Source organism: Stegodyphus dumicola, chromosome 8 (genome assembly GCF_044657685.1).
Source record: "Stegodyphus dumicola isolate Sdum_Otavi_A_Nest chromosome 8, ASM4465768v1".
Lineage (NCBI taxonomy): Eukaryota > Metazoa > Arthropoda > Arachnida > Araneae > Eresidae > Stegodyphus > Stegodyphus dumicola.
The window spans coordinates 7284697-7304168 of record NC_140775.1 but is presented as its reverse complement, the minus strand read 5'-3'; the positions used below and the strand labels follow the sequence as shown (position 1 = coordinate 7304168).

At 30.9% G+C, this 19472-nt stretch overlaps 1 protein-coding gene across 4 annotated transcripts in view; it reads right to left on the bottom strand.

Moving 5' to 3' along the window:
• The window catches only part of Top3alpha (topoisomerase 3-alpha), a 171055-nt gene that overhangs the window by 128045 nt on the left and 23538 nt on the right, over positions 1-19472 (bottom strand). For all 4 annotated transcript variants that reach the window (XM_085821549.1, XM_085821547.1, XM_085821548.1 and 1 more), the window contains exons 3-7: positions 14401-14509; positions 12768-12911; positions 4522-4692; positions 2128-2228; positions 1933-2007 (exon numbers count right to left, since the gene is read on the bottom strand). In XM_085821549.1, the coding sequence (XP_085677675.1) occupies positions 1933-2007; positions 2128-2228; positions 4522-4692; positions 12768-12911; positions 14401-14509 (600 nt within the window). The remainder of the gene's footprint in view (positions 1-1932; positions 2008-2127; positions 2229-4521; positions 4693-12767; positions 12912-14400; positions 14510-19472) is intronic.

Below are 19472 nucleotides of genomic sequence, written 5' to 3'. Positions count from 1 at the left end.
ATGTAGTATTTCATCTCGATGTACTCCGTCTTTGATATGATTTAAATCAAATTTCGCATCATTATAAATATCATGATTACATATCAAATAGTTTTCTGGTTGCAATTTTCTAATTTCGACTATGCGTAATGTATGCTTTACGCAAGCGTGCATTGAAAGAAATGTTTAATAAAGTAAACAAATAAATATAAATCTCTTTTTTTTTTTTTTTTTTTTTTTTTTTTTTTTTTGTAAAAACATAAAACGAAGCAACTTAAACAACTTACATTGAAAGAAATGTTTAATAAAGTAAACAAATAAATATTAAGCTTTTTTTTGTAAATTTTTGATACCCTTTTCAATTAAATTCTTGCTCTTTATGTCATAAATAACGGTTTTACATTTTTAATTTTATAATTTCTGCATGCCATCTTACCGATTTAAACTGATGAGTCAGGAACAAATTATAACTCATGAACCCATTTAAAAAATAGCCATATTTGTCAGTGAATTGTCAAAAATATTCCTGCAAAATGCTACTTCAATCCCAAAATGGCAGTCGTAAAAACAGACAGAAATGTCAGATGATTAAAATTAAGCACCTTCTGCCGATTTTGGTCGAAATTAAGGACTTTTAAGGACCAAAAATCAATTCCAAAAAACTTAAGGACCGTACAAACCCTGTGAAACTAGCTCTCAATTTGCTTTGTTAGTTATAGACAGAGATAATGTACTACTACTAGGCTGTGGATATTTTCTAGCAACTCATGCTATGGTACAAGGTGGGCCACAAATAAGCAGTCCACCTTCAATACCAATGTCATGCTCTTTGGAGAAGATTATAGCTCCTTGCTGCCTGTGGACTGTCTGTTAGTCTGGCAATTTGGTATCACTAAATAAAGCATCTTTATCTTGTTTTCTTATTCATTCTTCCTGTGCACCACACATCAGAAAGGTGTCCCTTTTTACTTCCTTGTACAAAGTACAGGAAGTACTGTAATTGTGAAAATTTCATATTTCAATGAAAATATCCATTTTGGCCACTACTGAATGCAATTTAACAATGTTTTTGTGTGATATCTGCACGTAAAGACAGAATAAAGGACTCTTTCCAAAAACAGTTTGTAAAAAGGATTTAAAATGGATTCAAAAGAGAAATTTTCGTGACGTCTGTTCGTACATGCGTGTGTATGTATGTATCTCGCATAACTCAAGAACGAGTAGCCGCAGAACGTTGAAATTTTGTATATAGGACTGCTATAACATGTAGTTGCACACCTCCCTTTTTAGGTGCAACCGGCCACACCAGAAGTGTATATATATATATATACAATCGACAATACCAGAAGTGTATACATATGTATACTTACTCGGCTCTGTGAGCTCATTTTTTATTGTTATATGTTAGTAAATTGTGCATTTTTTGCTTTAGCAATGATTGAATTATGTTGCTCTTATCTTCCAGTTAAGGTTTTCATGCCTTTAGTTAATCTGCATGCAATAGTTGCAGAATTATCAACAAATTAAAAGTTGTTTAAGTGCAGTTAAGCCTATTTTTTTTTTTTTTTTTTTTTTTTTTTTTTACCATAGGGCCATGTTTGTTTACATTTGAAACTTAGCAAAATGGTGGATTAAGTCAGTTTTTGCACCTTCAGTTTCTTTTTGCCAAATGGGACCAAAAGTAAACTTTCAATTCTGGGCACTAAAAAATCTACCTTCTTGCCTGCTGGCCGAATTGCTTGTTTTTGTGCAGAAACTTTAATTTTACTTGCAAAAACATAAAAACATTTTTTTCTTAATTGTTTAAACTGTATTTGGTGTTTTATATTTTTCTATATTTTTAAATTTCTAATAAAGATATTTTAAGGTTTTATATATTGAAAAAAAAATCACTTCTTAAAATTAAGATTTATCAAAATAGAGATTAAAAGAATAATGATTAATATTAATTACCACAGTATCCAAAGGTTGCGGACGCCACTTGCTTTTATTCCGGCTCTTTATATCAACAACACGAGCAGTGGGTTCCTAAACAATAAAATCTACTAAAATAATGCTTAAGAATATATGTAAATCTTTTAGTAAATAAGATTAATGAAAAATATAATTTAAAAAACAAGAAGTCAAATATTTTAATTTTATAACTACCTCTAAGCACATCTGATAAAGGACAAGACATGCTGTATGATCAAACAGACGCCCTCGCTTCCAGCTGAACTCAGTAACAGTGTCATCCTTTTTATGTGTTACTAAAAAGAAATACTTTATTACATTGGCCCTATATAGATTTTTGTTTTCTTATAAAATTTCTTATCACTTGTTATTAATGTCATCATTTTTATGCATTACTAAAAAGAAACATTTCATTACATTGGCCTAGAGACAATACAACCAGATTTAATGCTATTATATACATAAATAATAACACATTATTTGCTAATAAAAGTACAAGCGCAGGCAATACAAGTGAATTTAATTAGTATAAAGTATACATTATACATTGAAATAATTTTAATATGTAATATGCACAACTAATCTTTCACTAGATGCAGTTCATTGACTCAATTTTTTTTTTTTTTTTTTTTTTTTTTTTTATTTCTAGTTGCAAGGCAAAATACAAGAAGTTCAAGAACAGAGCATAACAGAAGTGAAAGAAACTGCCTTAGACAATCTCTGGCATGGAAATATTGGGTGGCCTCGATGTCATATAACCAAGAAGAGCTCTGTTCATGGATTTCATAAAATCACAGACTGGGCAAAATGGTTGGCAATTCGGTAAAGATGTTTGCCCGGGCAATCATGGCCTGTAAGTAGCCAGTAAAGAGCCACAGCATTATGTCATGGATATTCTGGCAGGCAAGCAATATCTTCAGCCTCCCATTGTTTCGTCATAATGTTATCCAGCAACAATTTCAACTGATGTCTTTGTTTCATAGACTGTTTTATGTTTAGCTTTATTGAGTGATATGACATATTTGAGTTTGTTGATTGTAATAATGATACATCTTTTCATGCAAGGAAATCCGCTTGTTCACTTCTGTAGATTCCACCGCTGTGTCCAGTGATCCATTATATTCTAATTTTGCTATTTTTCTGCAATAGGCTTCGGATTAATTCACAGCACTGAAGGACTTCTGTTGATACAAGAGTTTCTAAGGAACCAATGTCTTGAATTGCTGCTCTTGAATGCAGGACTGCATTCTTGAATTCAAAATGCAATGTCAATAATTGTTTCAAGTACAACTTTTGGGGTACATCATATAATTAACTTATTAGCTGTGGTGCTTACCTCCACTTGCTTCCAGATGCTTTAGCTTACCTCCAAGTGGTGTAACCTTGGCAGTATTCACCAGCAGAATGGTCTATACTTTCAGCAAGTTTCATAGATGTTTATCTCACCCATGAAGATATTCAATTTAAAAATAAATGCAAATATTTCACACACATAATATATATAACTCATTTGAATTTGTAATGAAATTACTACTAACTCACTACTACAAAATGGTCAATCAAAGCATATATAGCTATATACTTTTTGTTATTTTCTTTGTTTAGATATAAAATAAAAGAAAACATTTTAAGATATCTTCCTGCCTTTTCCACTGTAGAAACAAACTCAGCTAATTTGGTTCTCCAACCTGGTATAGAACACCGTGTTTATATGTAATTTAATGGTACTTACATTTAATCCTTTACACCATGAGACTCTCACCAAGCAGCTGATTTAGCAGCAGTTATGGATAAGCATGACATCACAACGTAATGATAATATCTGCACATTCATTTCATGTAACTCTGGTTGATTCTCAATAAGCCACTTTTTATTGAGCAAAAATATTTTATTTCTTGCATTTTGGAAAACATGAGTACAATGACTGTAAAATCACAGTTGTGACAGCACTCTGGTTTATTTATAGTTGGTCGAGAGAAGAAACATCTGGTTGAACAGGAAAATGAACAGCTGAATATGACTGACAAAAAGTAATAAATAAGAACAACCATCTATGGGAAGTTTGTACTCGCAGCATTTGAAACAGCCCTTCCAATAAAATTGGAGGGTCTAACAAAATGGTAGAAATTGGTGAACGTCTTTTTACAAAGCGCAAAAACGAAATGGTTCAAATACTTCTGCAGCAAATGCTATTTGATAAATTGAGCAGAGAGACTGACAAATGTGTCAGAATTGCAGCTCAGAATTAAACAGAAACGTCTGATGCAACTTTGGCAGGATCTTAGCCAATTTTTCCGGTCAATGAGATAATACATCAGTATACAATTTGCATAGCCCCGTCCGACACACACCCTCAAAATAAATAAATAAATAAATAAAATGCAAAGAAACACTAATACAAATGGTCAATCAATGCATTTTAACCAAACACTAATGCCTGTTCACCTAACTATTAAAACTAGTTTCCAAAATTTGCTCACTTTGATTATCTGACTAACAGACTAAAAACAGAACATCAAAATGTTATATATTTATACTATTCCATTTTTATTCTTAAAATTACTTTTTTTAATAAATCTGAAACTCACCTTTAAGTTTCCAGAAAGGTTCTGGTATAAATGCTTGAACTTGTTTATATCTTTCAACAACAAATCCTAAAGTCGGAAACTGACAGCTACCATAGCTAATAAGTTGATTGCCAAGAATATCAGGAAATACTTTCTTCAGCCTCAGAGTTTGAAACCTGGTAAATGCTGCTCCTAAAAGTTTAATCGATAAATATTTTATGCAAGTTCCTTTCTACAAATAAATAAATAGACATTCACAGATTGAATAAAAAAGTTTTTTAATTATCAAATCAATCTAAAATTGTCAGACAATTTTCTAATATTTTAGAGGGAAATTTATCATTGAATAATATCTAACATTAATTGCATTAGCCATCAATCTACCATAAGTTAATACCTACCACTGCCATCTACCGAAATGAAATCTTTTGACAAAACTGCATTTCCAGCATTGTCCTATACTTTTTTAAAAGCAAAATTATATAATTATGAAAATAATGAAATACATATAATTATTTAAATAAAATTTTAAACGAAAGCAAAAAGAAATATACATAGAAAATGCTGTTATTTTGTATGTCAAGCACACAAAGAAGAGAAAAATTTTGCAATGAGCATGTAGTATTGGAATCTATTTTTACCAACAGTACAAAGTAATGGGTTTTTCAAAATGCTACGAAGAAATATAAGTAAAATTATGAAGAAAAAAAAACACTTTTATAATAATGAAAATAAATGAAAAGCCTCAATCTTATTTCTTAGTAAAAATTTTGTACAGAAAGAAAGCTGCTGAATGAAATTATTTGAGATGTTAACAAGAGCATTATTTTTAAAGCAATGACCATTCAGGAATGGTACACCTCGCACAAAAACAAAAAGGTGGGCAGTTCTATATCTCCCGTTCTATTGGACTAATTGTTGAAATTGTTCTATCATAGGTATTTTGACATAAAATCATACTTTGTCTGAAATAACATACAATTTTTTTTTCCATATTCGGTTCTACGGCTTAAATTATGCCAAAGTGCCAAGTTCTGCAAAAATTGCACAAGTAGTTTTTAAAAAATTAGCTCTTAAACCCTCGATGTTAATTGAATTTGGTATATATTTATTAATACCTCTTTTTTTTTATTAAACTTATTTCATTCTTCCTTTCACATTTTAAAATTTAGCTTCATTCCAAATAAAATCCACCTATTTTTCATGATTTACTTTTAAAATTTATAATTTTTATAAATTTTTCAAAACAGTTTTTGTAGTATAACTTATAAAATTTTTACCATCATCTTAAAATAGATGTATTTCTAAGCATACCTGAAAAAAATTAGTTTTTTATTCAAAATTTCCTAAGATATATGTGAATTTACATATTGGCACGTTTTGAAATTTGGCATATTTGTTATAAGCAATAATAATGCAAAGTATGGTTTTACACACTTTATTAAACGTATTTGACAGTAATGAATGATGACCTTTTTTCCGCTCATGTACAATGAAAAAAAGGAAAGGAAAATAGGTTCCTAAATGTGCCAAATAAATTTTAAAATGTTTCCATAAATTTCTCATCAAAAATTAAAAATTTAATATCTAGGTATAATTTGAGTCATACAATCACAATATGAAAAAAAAATTGGTATGTTATTTCAGAAAAATTCTGATTTTGTGTAAAAATACCTATGTTAGAACAATGCTATATAAAAATCTAAACCATATCCTAAGCTGCATCTTCGAGATAGGAAAATGCAAATTAAATGTCGACAATCAGTCCAATAGATTTTTGCATAGTACATAGTACATTTTTGGCACGGTTTTTTGCAATGTCAAGGTAAGATGATTAATACAGCTTAAAACAAAGGGTATTTTCTGATCAGCTGTACCATTAAATCAACTAGTTGATGATTTAGTTAATTGTTTGGCAAATTTTGACTCATAAATATATTTTTTCTTAAATGATAAAAAAGAGGCATTTAACAAGAAAGAAATTTATAAGAAAAAAAAATCCATATATGGCTGATATTTACATCTCTGCAGACAGTTTAATTATTCAGCAAAATGAGGGTTAAATTTAAAGCACAGTAAACCATTGCTGAATGTGGGCGTTATGTCATTAATACATTGTGCAAACAGCAAAATCTTGTTCATCATAATTTATCATAAAATCTTTATACTGTTTTCCTAATTCCTGATTATTTTTTAATTTTCATTCCATGGAACTCAAACCTAGAAACTGGTACCAGTTTTGAATCAACTAACATTAGCTTCATTTTATAAAATGGAAGTTTTACAACAAATCGCCCATCTGATTTAAAAGAATAGGTGTTTTGAAAATGTGATTCACAAAATTGTTCTTCAGGTATAAGAAAATAATTTTTTCAAACCTCAACAACTTCCTCCATTTCCCAGAAATGCTTAAGTTCATAATAAATATTTAAATTACCTTCCAGCTTTATGAAGTGCGAATTATCTGTTTTTGGACCTTTTATATCAGTTCTAACTTTTTCAGCAATCACCCAAATTAAAATCGTATTTTAAGCTACAGATTCCTTTTTCAAACCATATATCTGACTGCACCTTAGATCAGAGAAAAAATAATCATCTAAAATTGAATCAATTTGTTTGGAGTAAACAAAATTTGAATCCACTGATGGAATAGATTTGATATACTGTATATTCCGGTGTATAACGCACACTTTTAATACAAAAAAATAAGATCAAAGTTTATAAGTGCACATTATATGCCAGATATAAAAATGATAAATTTAAAAATACAAGCATACAGATATTAGATTTCTACATGTACCTAAATGCTGTTTGTTTAAAAGAAATGACACAGCTTATGAACTTCAAAATTTTCATTAATGCATAATTTTTTAATAATCGGATAATTTCCTTCAAGTAAAGTATATTAATTATTGTGCATCAATTTAGATAAAACATCAGACTCCTAATTTCGCAAATTCATTTGGGTTAGAAGTGCCTTCTTATCCGAAATGATGTCTCTTTTCTCAAAATCCAAGAATAACACTCTTGTGCACACCTGCATTGACCACCATCCACCACCTTTGCGATATTATTTACTCTCTCAAGAATTTTCCCTACCTGCATATTGTTACGCGTATTGCTAGTCTTTTCAGTATACCATTTTTTCAAAGTCTGAGAAAAATCTTCAAACGAATGATTTTGCACTTGTGTCTCTCGGGTTTCTTTTTAAAGAAAAGAGTGCGCATTATATGGCAAAAATACCTAAAAATTTTTAAATATACTCTGAAATTATAGGTGTGCATTATACATTAACATCAATTATATTATTAACATCAATTATATTGATCCAGTTTTTAAACTAATGGAGATTGAACTAATGGAGATTTTTAAACTAATGGAGATCATGAGTATTGGTAAATGGCCCTCCGCCAATTCTGCAACAGGGTTCATAGCCACATTTTAGTTAAAAAAATAAGCACCTATAAGCACTTTTCAAGCACATTTTAAGAAAAAAAAATAAATAAATAAAAAAATAAGCACCTGTCTAATTTCATTATACACAACTGCATAACCTTAATTAGACTTGTAATTTAAAATAGGAAAAATGCAGTATTTATTAAGAGAGAATAAGCATTACCTCAACCATGGAAAATAATTACTTTTTTTTTTTTAATTTTAAATAACAGTTCAATTTACAGAACTAGTTTACAATGAGAGAAAAAAAAACTATGCAGAAGTAAACTATATTACAAAATTTTAATGATGAAATTTCAGTTGAAAATAGAGAAAATAAATAATAATAAGGTATTCGCTTGGAACCTAATAATAAATACAATTTATTTTTCCACTCATATTGATATTTAAATAATTTAAATCTAAATTCTGAACATTTTCTAAATTTTCATTGTATATCAGTTTTCCCTTAACAGGTATTGCAAGCAAAGTAATTTAAGTAAAAAAAGAGGAACATTTCTGAAATCAGAAGACAAAAATTTGCTTCATGCAGTCATCCTTTAACAGTAAAAGCTTAACTAACCCACATACTTGGAAATTGGCGAATATTCGGACAGTCGAGCGTAACTTGAAAAAGAGGATAGGAGGGTGGAGGGTAGACTGAAGCCGCTCTTTAGATTTTTCCGCTAAATAAATGCTTTTGACATTTCGATACGTGCATCACACAAAAATAAACCAATGGAATTGAAAAATATTCTGCTTAGCAAACACAGTAAAATACTTTTAAGTGTTCATAAACAAATCTCGGAAGAACATCAAAATTAATTATCTCTGCAAAATATCGCAAACGTTATTGCGCGATACGTGTGCCGTAATTCTTCCCTACGTGATGTTACGCAATCGGAATCAACAGCTCCCGGCATTGGGAGAATAAAGAACTAAATAATTGGGGTGTTTTTCATTCTAATTTTCAATAGACGGTGTTAAATTTCTGGAATAGAATCATTCTTTGCTTGGTAGACCACAGAACTTTTAGTCCTATTCAATCCGGATTGGAAAGTGACAAAAAAAAAAAAAAGTCTGTTTCTCGTTTTGCAACGAACTGTAACAGTTCCAATATTCGAGATTTTGCGAAGAAAAGGGAGAACCTCCCAATCTTCGTACTGTATAATGTTTTGGTCAAAAAAATGAAATTATTTTGACTATTCAATTACTTTCCCTTTATTTAAGGCATTCCGAATATTATTCCTTAGAAAGCTAATCTGTGTTAAAACACAACCATTTTTGGAAGTTTACTATACTTTAGTTACTGCAACTATGTTATTATAAACATTCATACATATGCTCATAATATAAGCATTATGATCATAATATACACGAATATGAACTGAACAAGCGGAACGAGAACGCAAATTATTAAGATCTTGATAGAAATTCAAACGTGTGTAGTATTTGGGTGGGAGGAAAAGAATGCTGATTGTACCGGAATTTTCTACTGCTTTCGCAATTCTTTGACCGATAGAACGACGGGCACCTGTCTGTACTCTTTGTGCACACCACAGGTTATGTTAATGCAGAGAAAGGAGGAAAAGCTATTTCCGGGAGTATGATTCACCATCTGACATTTCATATTAGGAAGAAAAGTTGTTTTAGTTTCGGCTTTGGTACGGGGAAAAATAGCGCGTTCATAAAAAAAGAGGACTAAAAGCAAAAAATAAGCACTAAAAACAAAAAAATAAGGGCTTTAAAGAAAAAGTAAGCACCTATAAGGGCCTTTATATTTTATTTTCAAATATAAGGACTTATAAGCACTTATAAGGACCGCTACGAACCCTGTACAAAGAAGTAACTGATGATTTTTTTCGTTTCAATCCGGAACTTCTGAACAGCTTATTCAGAAATAAACGAAGATTCACTCCCTGAAGAAATTTAATTTCGATAGTTTTGCCGCTCGAAGAAACTACAAGTGTGGGAACCATAGATAGAATCACTGAATTGCAATTTTGAACAGTATTACTCACAACATGATCTTGACCCTTGCATTAGTCATTCAAAATTACAAAGTACTTGTACTTTCATTTTCAACTGTCCCTTTTAAAAGCTGTACTTTGTTAGCCTAAGATCTTCATGCAACAAATTATTATTTGCTTTCTAATTATACAAATTACACTTCAACTGAGGCGCCCACCAGCGGCCGAGCGGTAAAGTCGCTGAACACTGGTAGTTCGGTCCGAGGTTCGAATCCCGCGAATGGGCTGGCTGCATGGGTGTTTTTGTGGTTTTCCCCATGTGTAACGTGTATACGAGCCAGTCCTCCGTGAAAGCATCCCTCCCCTTAGGCAGATAGCCCTCGAGGCTTTGCCATAATTAAATTACCTAACCTAACCTAACCACTTCAACTGAGAATTAGTTTTTGATGCAATATGACTTTAAACATAAAAAACACAATCCTTGTTTTCTCTTGGAGAAACAGGAAGTTTAGAAGTTGTGAAGTTTTTCCTGCTGTCACATCCAAATTCTTAAATTTAATACATTTACCTAAAGCATGACTTCTGCTACCTTTTGGACATTTAGTATTACTAAATTTGGAATTCTGTGATGTTTTACATTTAACATTACTATTTTTTAAACAATTTTAGTTTCTGCTTCTTTATTTATATATCTCTCGAGAGAAGAACATCTTAAAATTTAAAAATTCAAAAATTGATTCCAATCTTCTGTTGTTTTCTGTGCCCATAGCTTTGGAGTTTTTAAATTTACTTTTTGAAGCAGCATAAATGCTAACCATGGATTACTAGAAGTTGCTTTGTCACCAAGAGCTTTTAGTCTCTAATAACTTCATCCGAAACATCAGCTAATTGCCGTAAATTAACATGATCTATCTGTGAAATATATTTTTTATCCAAAAATGTTTTATTAACGATTGTACAATTTGTTTCTTTTTATTGTACTTTCTTTTTATTGTACTTATTTACTAATTTCACACATGCTCCTTCATAAGAATTATTTGATAATGGAATATGTTTAATTATAGAAGCCAGTTCATCAGCAAAAGATCCAATTAAATACTGAAATTTCTAAATATTCAATAAGAAAGTATTATGCCCTGTTGCAGCAAATAAATCCTTAAAATTGATCCAATCATTAAAGATACCCAAAAGAATAGAAATATTCAACTTTGGTAACTTAAAGTTACTAGTATTGGAATTTTCATGAGCATTTGGTACATTAGCCACATTCAATGAATCTAACAAGTTTTGACTTAAATAAAAACCAGGACTAATCTGAAATAAACTGATACTTGTTTCATAACTTAAATTAAAACAACTAGGCTGCAATAATAAGCTTTACATTAAACCCAAAATGAGGAAAGAAAAACCAGTGAATATCCAGTGTTTCACCAATTCCGGCGCACAAATACACAACATTGGGCAATCTGCTGGTACTATGTCATCAGCTGTCAGTGGCAACCATGTTAATTTATCGCTGATTGATCTCTCATCTAATTCCCATGAGGAAAAATCAAAAGCAAAATATTAATTCAACAAAAAGTACTGTATTTGACAGCATATAAGACTCACCCTTATTTAGAAGGCCACACACATGTAGATGTAGAAAAAGTTATGTATGTCTAGACCTTTATCCAGGCTAAAAATAGCATTCAGTATTGAAAGTTAACCTGTGTCCTTCACATATAAGACGCAGGTAACATTTTTGAGACCAAATTTAGGAAAAAAGTGTGTCTTATATGCCGTCAAATACGGTACTTCATTTATAGATAAATCATGAGCAACACTGTTCTGAAGTCTTGTAAAGACTGCTTTTGCCCTATCATGTAGTTAAATAACAGAAGCTTGATCCATAATAAGTAACTGAAGTATCCAAGCTTAAAATGAAAACAGTACAAATATATATATATATAAACTTCAAAGTTTAATGAAAATTAAAATGCATTTATCTGTCTTTTAACTGCTGATGCCTCCAAATCTTTACTAGTTGTTAATCAAATGACACGGAAATACAAATGATCACTTTGTTTTTGATATTTCCTTAATAAATTCAATTACTCCCATTTCATACATAAAACTCTAAACACATAATAATTAAATATCCATACATCTAACAATAATCAAATAACATAATTCAATTAAAAGTAAGTATTAAAATAATTAATGGTCAGCTGTATTCTAGTGACTGAATTCTATGGACAACTTGAAAGCATATTACCAACATAGAGCAACGACAATTTGTAAACTAATTATGAGAGGGGGTTTTTCTCTTGATTTATATATATATGTTTAGATTCTTGGAAATCTGAATGTAATAAATGGCTGAGTTTATTAACCAATAAGTTTAATAAGTGGTGGGTACTGTAAGAAGTTTTTAAAACCTGTTACTTAAAAAAAAAAAAAAAAAAAAAAAACTCTCAACATTGAACTGTTAATGGCAAATACATGGCACCAGATAAGAAAACAAAAAAGATCCTGTTTGAAATTATATGTTCTAATAGAAAGGAATCACTGAACTAAATATAAACACATGTTTCAAATTGTTTGCTGGTAAAAATGAAAAATAATTTTGACTAATGCATTCCTTAAAATATACAAGATATATTTAAATAATTTCTTCTTATAGTGAAATTGTTTTTTTATTAAAAAATAATATTAATACATGTAAATATTAAACCTGAAGATTTGATACAATTTGTATTTGCTGCATAACAAAGGCATTATTAATTAATCTTATTACAGCTAGAATCTCCTAGCAAACAAATTGTGTTTAAAACAATCATTAAAAATACTATGTATCCTTAAATCATTAAAACGTTTTACCTATTCTTAAATCAAGCTCCCTGCGGACATTCACTGCATCATTCATACGTTCATCTGGGGGGCCAAGATTAGCACATGCTCTGTGAATGGCCTGGGATGTAATTTCAGAAAACCTAGCACGAAATACTTTTAAGCTTGGTTGAACTGAAAAAGGGGGAAAAAAAGTTACATAATTATTTTTCCCAAATAGACCATTAGACATATAAATAATTCCCGAAAGACACATAAAGAAATAAAAATAATGTAGGCTGTGTTCTTCAAAATGGGTTTTTTGAGGTTTTTTTTTTTTTTTTTTTTATATGAAATTACAGAATATTTTTATTGCTGTTCCTGATTGCTCCTCCCTGTCTAGCATGGGAAAAAATATGCTAAAATTTGCCAATATTGCACCAAAAATGATTGCTATGGCTATAATTGGGAAAATACATTTCTTCCCATGATTGCAAGAAGGATATTTGATTATAATTATTCTTTAAGTGTTAGCTTGGCTTTGTTTAAAGTTTTTTTTTTTTTTTTTTTTTTTTTTTTTTTTCCCCTACAGCTTTAAATATGGGCTTAGTGTTGCTTAATTAAGTTTTGTTAACAATGTTAAGTTTGTTAAAGGTCTATTTGGAAAAAATGTTAACAATGCATCTGGATAAGGCACAGTGATAAAAGACAATGTAAACCGCTGGTTCACATACATGGCAGTTAAGTTCAGGCAGATTCACAGAAATATTCTTCTATAGATCATAGCAACATACTTAAAGCTGACATGAGCTTGCAAGATCCGAGGAGTATACTATAGGGTTATAGTTGACTGTCTGGATGTTCTTAGCATAAGGAATGAATTTTATCAATGCAATAATCCATCCATCTTCCCCCCCCCCCAAAAAAAAAACTGGTAGAAGGTAGCCTCTACTTTTCTGCAATCTCAACTTTGTGCCAACAACTGAATAGATCCCATCATAATGAAGGAAAGAAAATGGGGTCTCTTTCTTAATACGAAATCCATGTAAAATTAAACTGAAGAATTATTGAAACTGAAGACTGTATTCTTCAGCAATACATAGTGAGAAAGAATTAAATTAGTGGTAAAAAACTACTTTTTGCTTTATAATAGCAGATATGTAAAATACACACACAAATATATATATAAATCAAAAACCAAAGATTTAACTTAATAATTACGTTAATTTGCATTTTTTACATTTGGGCATATGAGTTTTGTTCAAAAATGCAAGAGAGATGAAACACGGTCGACCTGAAGTGCTTGTGATTTTATAGAAATAGACTAATTCCCCTTGAAAAGTTTAGATCTTTCTAAGGAACTGGTAACAATTTTTCTTGTAAAATATTATTATTATTATATTTAAAATGTCTCACTAAATAATATACATATTACACCTTTCATTTTCCACAATACATATAAGCTTTACTAAATTTTACATTTTTTAAAATATCCCATTGCATTTATATTTCACTTTAAAAAATACACCATTTCATTAGTATTTTATCATTTCTTAGGTAATAACCAAATTAAAATTATTAAAAATACATATACATACACATTCAAACTATAGATAATAAAAACAAGCATAAAAGTGTTAAAGATATAAGCTGATATTATCAATCAAAAACAGTTAAAAAATACCTTTTTTGCAAACATCAATAATTTCAAACCCAATATTTTCTCCTTCTCTATCACAATCAGTCCAAATAACGAGGTAATGACACTTCTTTGCTTCAGCTTCCAGTGTTGCCTAAATAATAAGAATACTAATACAGTAGAAATCCAGAAATCCGCAAAGCTTGGGACCAGAGGTTGTGTGGATTTTAGGATTTTGTGGATTTCAGGACAGAAAAGATAAATCATAATATTCAGACTAAAAGTGCAAAATAAATAAGGCGTAATAGATACATTTAATTAAATTATTATATACATTATTGCAATAACTTATTATATGCATTAAATTATTATTACATATATAAATTGATTATGTTATTCATTGCATTATATATACACAGCATCGAGGTTTGCCGATTTCGCCTCATGCAAAGATTTCCGGTTTCGGATTCCGGTATTAGAATCACTGTTGCTGTAAAAGTTCAACAGCTTTTTTTTATTTTTCCGTATATTGTACACTATCGTGTTGCAATTCCATACGATTCTGCTATAAACTGAGGAGTAGCACCTGCCTTCATCTTTTGCGAAATTTGGGCTAATCTTTGAAATATGGTAACAGGTAGTTTGGCGACATTTTGGTAAGGCGATAAAGGTTACTAGCTAGGACTTTAGCAGTGTACATGGATAAAGTCATCAAAAGTGTGTGCAATGCCATTTTCGTGCAATTCTGGGATGGTTTTTTAAGTGAAAATAGGTCGACGTGTACATGGATACCGTGTATGTGCAATTCTTAAAAACGCGGCAAGCAGTGGGCGATTCTGCACTTTCTCCCAATTTTGCACCTAATCTTCGTCATGATTAAGCACTTTTGTTCCATAAAAGTTCTAGCATAAGCGTAATTCGGCTAGCAGATTGTTGGAAAAAATGTTGAGTAAAAAAAAGCCTTTACTTCGTGAAAACAAAATGGCGTCTAAAACAAAACTAGCAGGTTGCTGTAGCAGGGTTGGTCGCCAAATTTCACCAAAAAGTCGCCAAGTTACCATAATCCAAAGATTAACCGGAATTTGCACTTTTTGCTTTACCGTCAATGCAAAGTGTTTATGTTTTTCAACGTTGCAAGCAGTAAAATCATGAGTGCGTTTCTTATCTGTAATTGCATTAAAAAGGGCTGAAATTTAAAATATTCTTAATTTATCCACAAAATATCCGGATAAGTAAAAGGCAGCACTAAATAATCTCGTGAAATAACAAAGCTCAGAAAATACAACATCTTGAAACTTGAACCTGAAAGAAGAGTTGAGTCGTCTGCTTTCTTAAATCGATGCAGATTAGAGGGAAAAAAACTTTCACCATGAAGTCAATAATTAGGTATTTCCATTATGATTCATTATTATTTGGTAATTATGACGTCATTATTCGGTAAGTATTTTTTCTTCCATATTTCATACTCAATGTTGCGGTTTCCGGAACGTATAAACTGAATCTTTATATTTTGAGAGGCAATGAGGATTAGAGGTTGGTAGATTTTTGGTATTTGACTGTAATAACAAACCTTCTCCCTAAATTTCAGATTTAAACACTATCTTATCAAAAAATATATCTATTTGAAATTCAAAATTCCCTTACACAGATGAAAATAATAATTTTTTATGAAGTAACCAATCAATCTGACTTAACAAAACTAATAATTTAATTTCACCAGTTTGCTTCTCAAATGCAAATCATTGCATGATGTCATTTAAAGTAGCTGCATTTTGCACAAAACATATTTCCCCGTGAATTTCTGCAGTTCAGGATTTGATTTAATCAAGATGCCAAAGTATCGTTTGGAAGGGTCTCCGAGGTTAAGACCTGTTTACCACTCTGAAGGTAAAGATTCAGAAACTGGGACAAGCCATAGAAGTAAATATTAAAACTATATTTGCTTAAATATTCTCCTCCTAGCTTTTCAGTGCTAAATTCTGAAAATTTAAAAAATATTCACATAATTTTCCCCTTCCTCTACCACACATAGTTTCTCTTTCTGAGGGCTAGTTTATTGGTAAATTGTATTATCTTGATTGTATTTACTTTTGTTCAGGGAATTTACTTTGTATTAGCATTTCATCTATTTTATTTTCCCTCGCATTTACCAGGTGTACAAGTATGAAATTCAAATTTCAGGCAACAGATGGCTTCCCAATGAATTTTGTACTATAAAGATTTGACACTGTGCCGTCAACAAGTGAGAAATTGGAAATGTGTTTGATTTATGTTCAATATGTCGAAATTCATACCAAACAAAGAGCATTTGTAGACAGCATTAATTTTTTTTTTCTTTTTTTTTCATTTGAACAAAATTGCTGTAAAATCATACCAATTACTTCTAGAAGCTTATGGTAAACATGCTCCATCGCAAGACATGCGTGAAGGATGGTTTCGACGTTTCAAAAGTGGTGACTGATTTTGCAGACAAGGAACGTAGAAAACTGGCAAAAAGATACGAAGATGTGGAACTGCATATATTGTTGGACAAAAATGATTCATAAACACAAAAACAATTGACCGAGCAATTGGGCATTAGTCAACAAGCTCTTTCCCATTGGCTACAAGAGATGGGAAAGCTTTAGAAGACTGGTAGATGAATACCACATCAGTTGAACAATGGGCAAATGGAAAAGCGCATAAACACATGTGACATCTTGCTTGCTCAGTACAAAAGGAAGTCATTTTTGCATCACAGTTATAGGAAATGAAAAGTGAATTTATTCTGAGAATCCAAAGTGCAAAAAATCATGGTAAACCCAGGTGCTCCATTCACAACAACCGCAAGACCGAATTGCTTTGGAAGAGAGACGATGCTCTGTGTTTGGTGGGTCCAGGGCAGCTTCGTCTACTAAAAACTGTTAAAACCTGGGTAAATAGTTAATACTAAATATTACCAATAACAATTGGCCAATTTGAACTGTTCGCTGCTTGAAAAAAGGCCAGAATACCGAAAGAGGCAACACAAAGTCATTTTTCTTCATGACAATGCTCCATTACATACGGCACAACCAGTTCGCAACACAATGGAAACATTCAGCTGAGAAGTTCTATCTCATGCAGCTTACTCACAAGACCTGGCTCCATAAGATAATCATTTGTTTGTATCGATGGGTCACAGACCTGCTTAGCAGCACTTTGGTTCATACGAAAATGTTTCGACAAATGGTTCACAGCAAAAGGGCAAGATTTTTTACTGGCATAATATTCACAAATTGTTCATAGGATCGAAAAAAAGTATAACAAGTGATGGAGCATACTTCGAATAAAGCACACTTTATTATTCTTCCAAATTTAACATTGTTTTTATGACAAAAAGTCTGCATTTCATACTTGTATACCTGGTATTACCTGAAATGTATTTTGTACAGATTCTTCATTAAGCTATCCAGACATGGCAGGTGTTCTTACACTTAAGAAACTCTTAAAATATGTAATTTCCCTTCACTTCTATTATTTATATTACAGCTCATTATAGCCTTAACTACTGCTGATGTGTTTGAGCTTTCAAAATCCAGGTCTTTTGTTCGTTTCCCTCTCCGCAATTCCTTTGATGTCCCTATTTAAAACTGCGGTCATGGCTCATTCATGTGAGGTACTCTTGGGGCTTTTACAAGGTAATTGAGCTGGGCATGTTGCAAACTCAACTACCATCAGACACTGTAAAGTTAATATTACAATGTAGGTTTCTTTAAAAGAAATAATATAGTGAGAGTTATCAGATCCATGACTAATTTTCATTTGTTACATTCTTTTGTTACATTCTTACTGTAACTGCATTATTCGTAAATTAAATTACTTAAGTAATATTTCCTTTTTCATTTTTAGATAGTAAAATTAGTTAGAAAAGGGGAACATATGAGGAAAAACCATATTTCTGAAGTTCAATTTCTATCCATAACTGTCAGCTGCAGTAGGAATTTAACTACTAGTCTTATACTTGCAGTTACCATTGAAATTTTTGTATCATGGGCATGCAGGCATCATGGGTATACAGGCATGCATAAGGCAGCCTTTATGTCAAAAAGTCGATTGCTTTACTGGCCTCACAACAGAAAAATGTTCTCTTCAAATGGCATATATAATAACAGAGCTGAAGTCTATAACTGATTAATAAATATTCAAATAACATTGCCAATAAAAATTAAACGCTGAGTACATTTTTAGAAAAACTGAAGAACAGAATAAGAAAGTATACGCAGTTGAGATTAATTGTTAATTAAAGGATATTTATGAAGCGGTTTCAATATTTTATAAAAATTAAGTATGTTTAGAGAAATCAAGTTTTTAAAATTGTAGTCTTAAAGTAATGTTTAATTTTTTGGCCTCCAAAATACAATGACCATAACCGGATTTGTTTTTAAAATAAATGTAAATTTCAACTCTATTCAGTTATGAATTATTGCACAAATTAAGTTTTATTTCATGTGAATTCAGTTCCCCCCATATGATTAAATAAGCATCTAATTCTACTTTTCTTAAACTTCAAATCTGTGTTTACATTAAATCCCTGTTTATAATCAGCACCTTATAATTGATTCCTTCCCTATTTCCTTTGGTGAAAAAGCATGCTTGCATAAAAGCAATATGAGTCTCTGAACTCATATTTCACACATTATTTCCATATAAAGGACTTCCATTCTGTCTTAAACATTGCAACAACATACGGGAAGTAAAAAGTGAGGATTTATTAGCATGTAAAAAGTATTCATATATTCAAACAAATGCAAAATTTGGGTAGCATTTTCTTAATTGGTTTAGCCAGTTTTTGGTTGATGACTGACATCATTTATCTTGCAGGGTGCATCTTGCAAAATGACCGAGTGTAACTTTTAATGTAATAAGAAACAGAAAATTTAATATGGGTCACAAAGGTAAAGAAATGAGCGTTTCCAAAAGAGAATTAATCTTAAAGCTTCATAAAAGTGGTAAATCATACAATGAAATTTCAGTTTTAATTGGCAGACCACAATAAACTGTACAGTTGATTATTCAAAAGTTTATTACCTCTAGAACAGTGTAAAATAGTTCTCACTTAGGACTATCATATCTACATACATCCGTTCACAATTGAT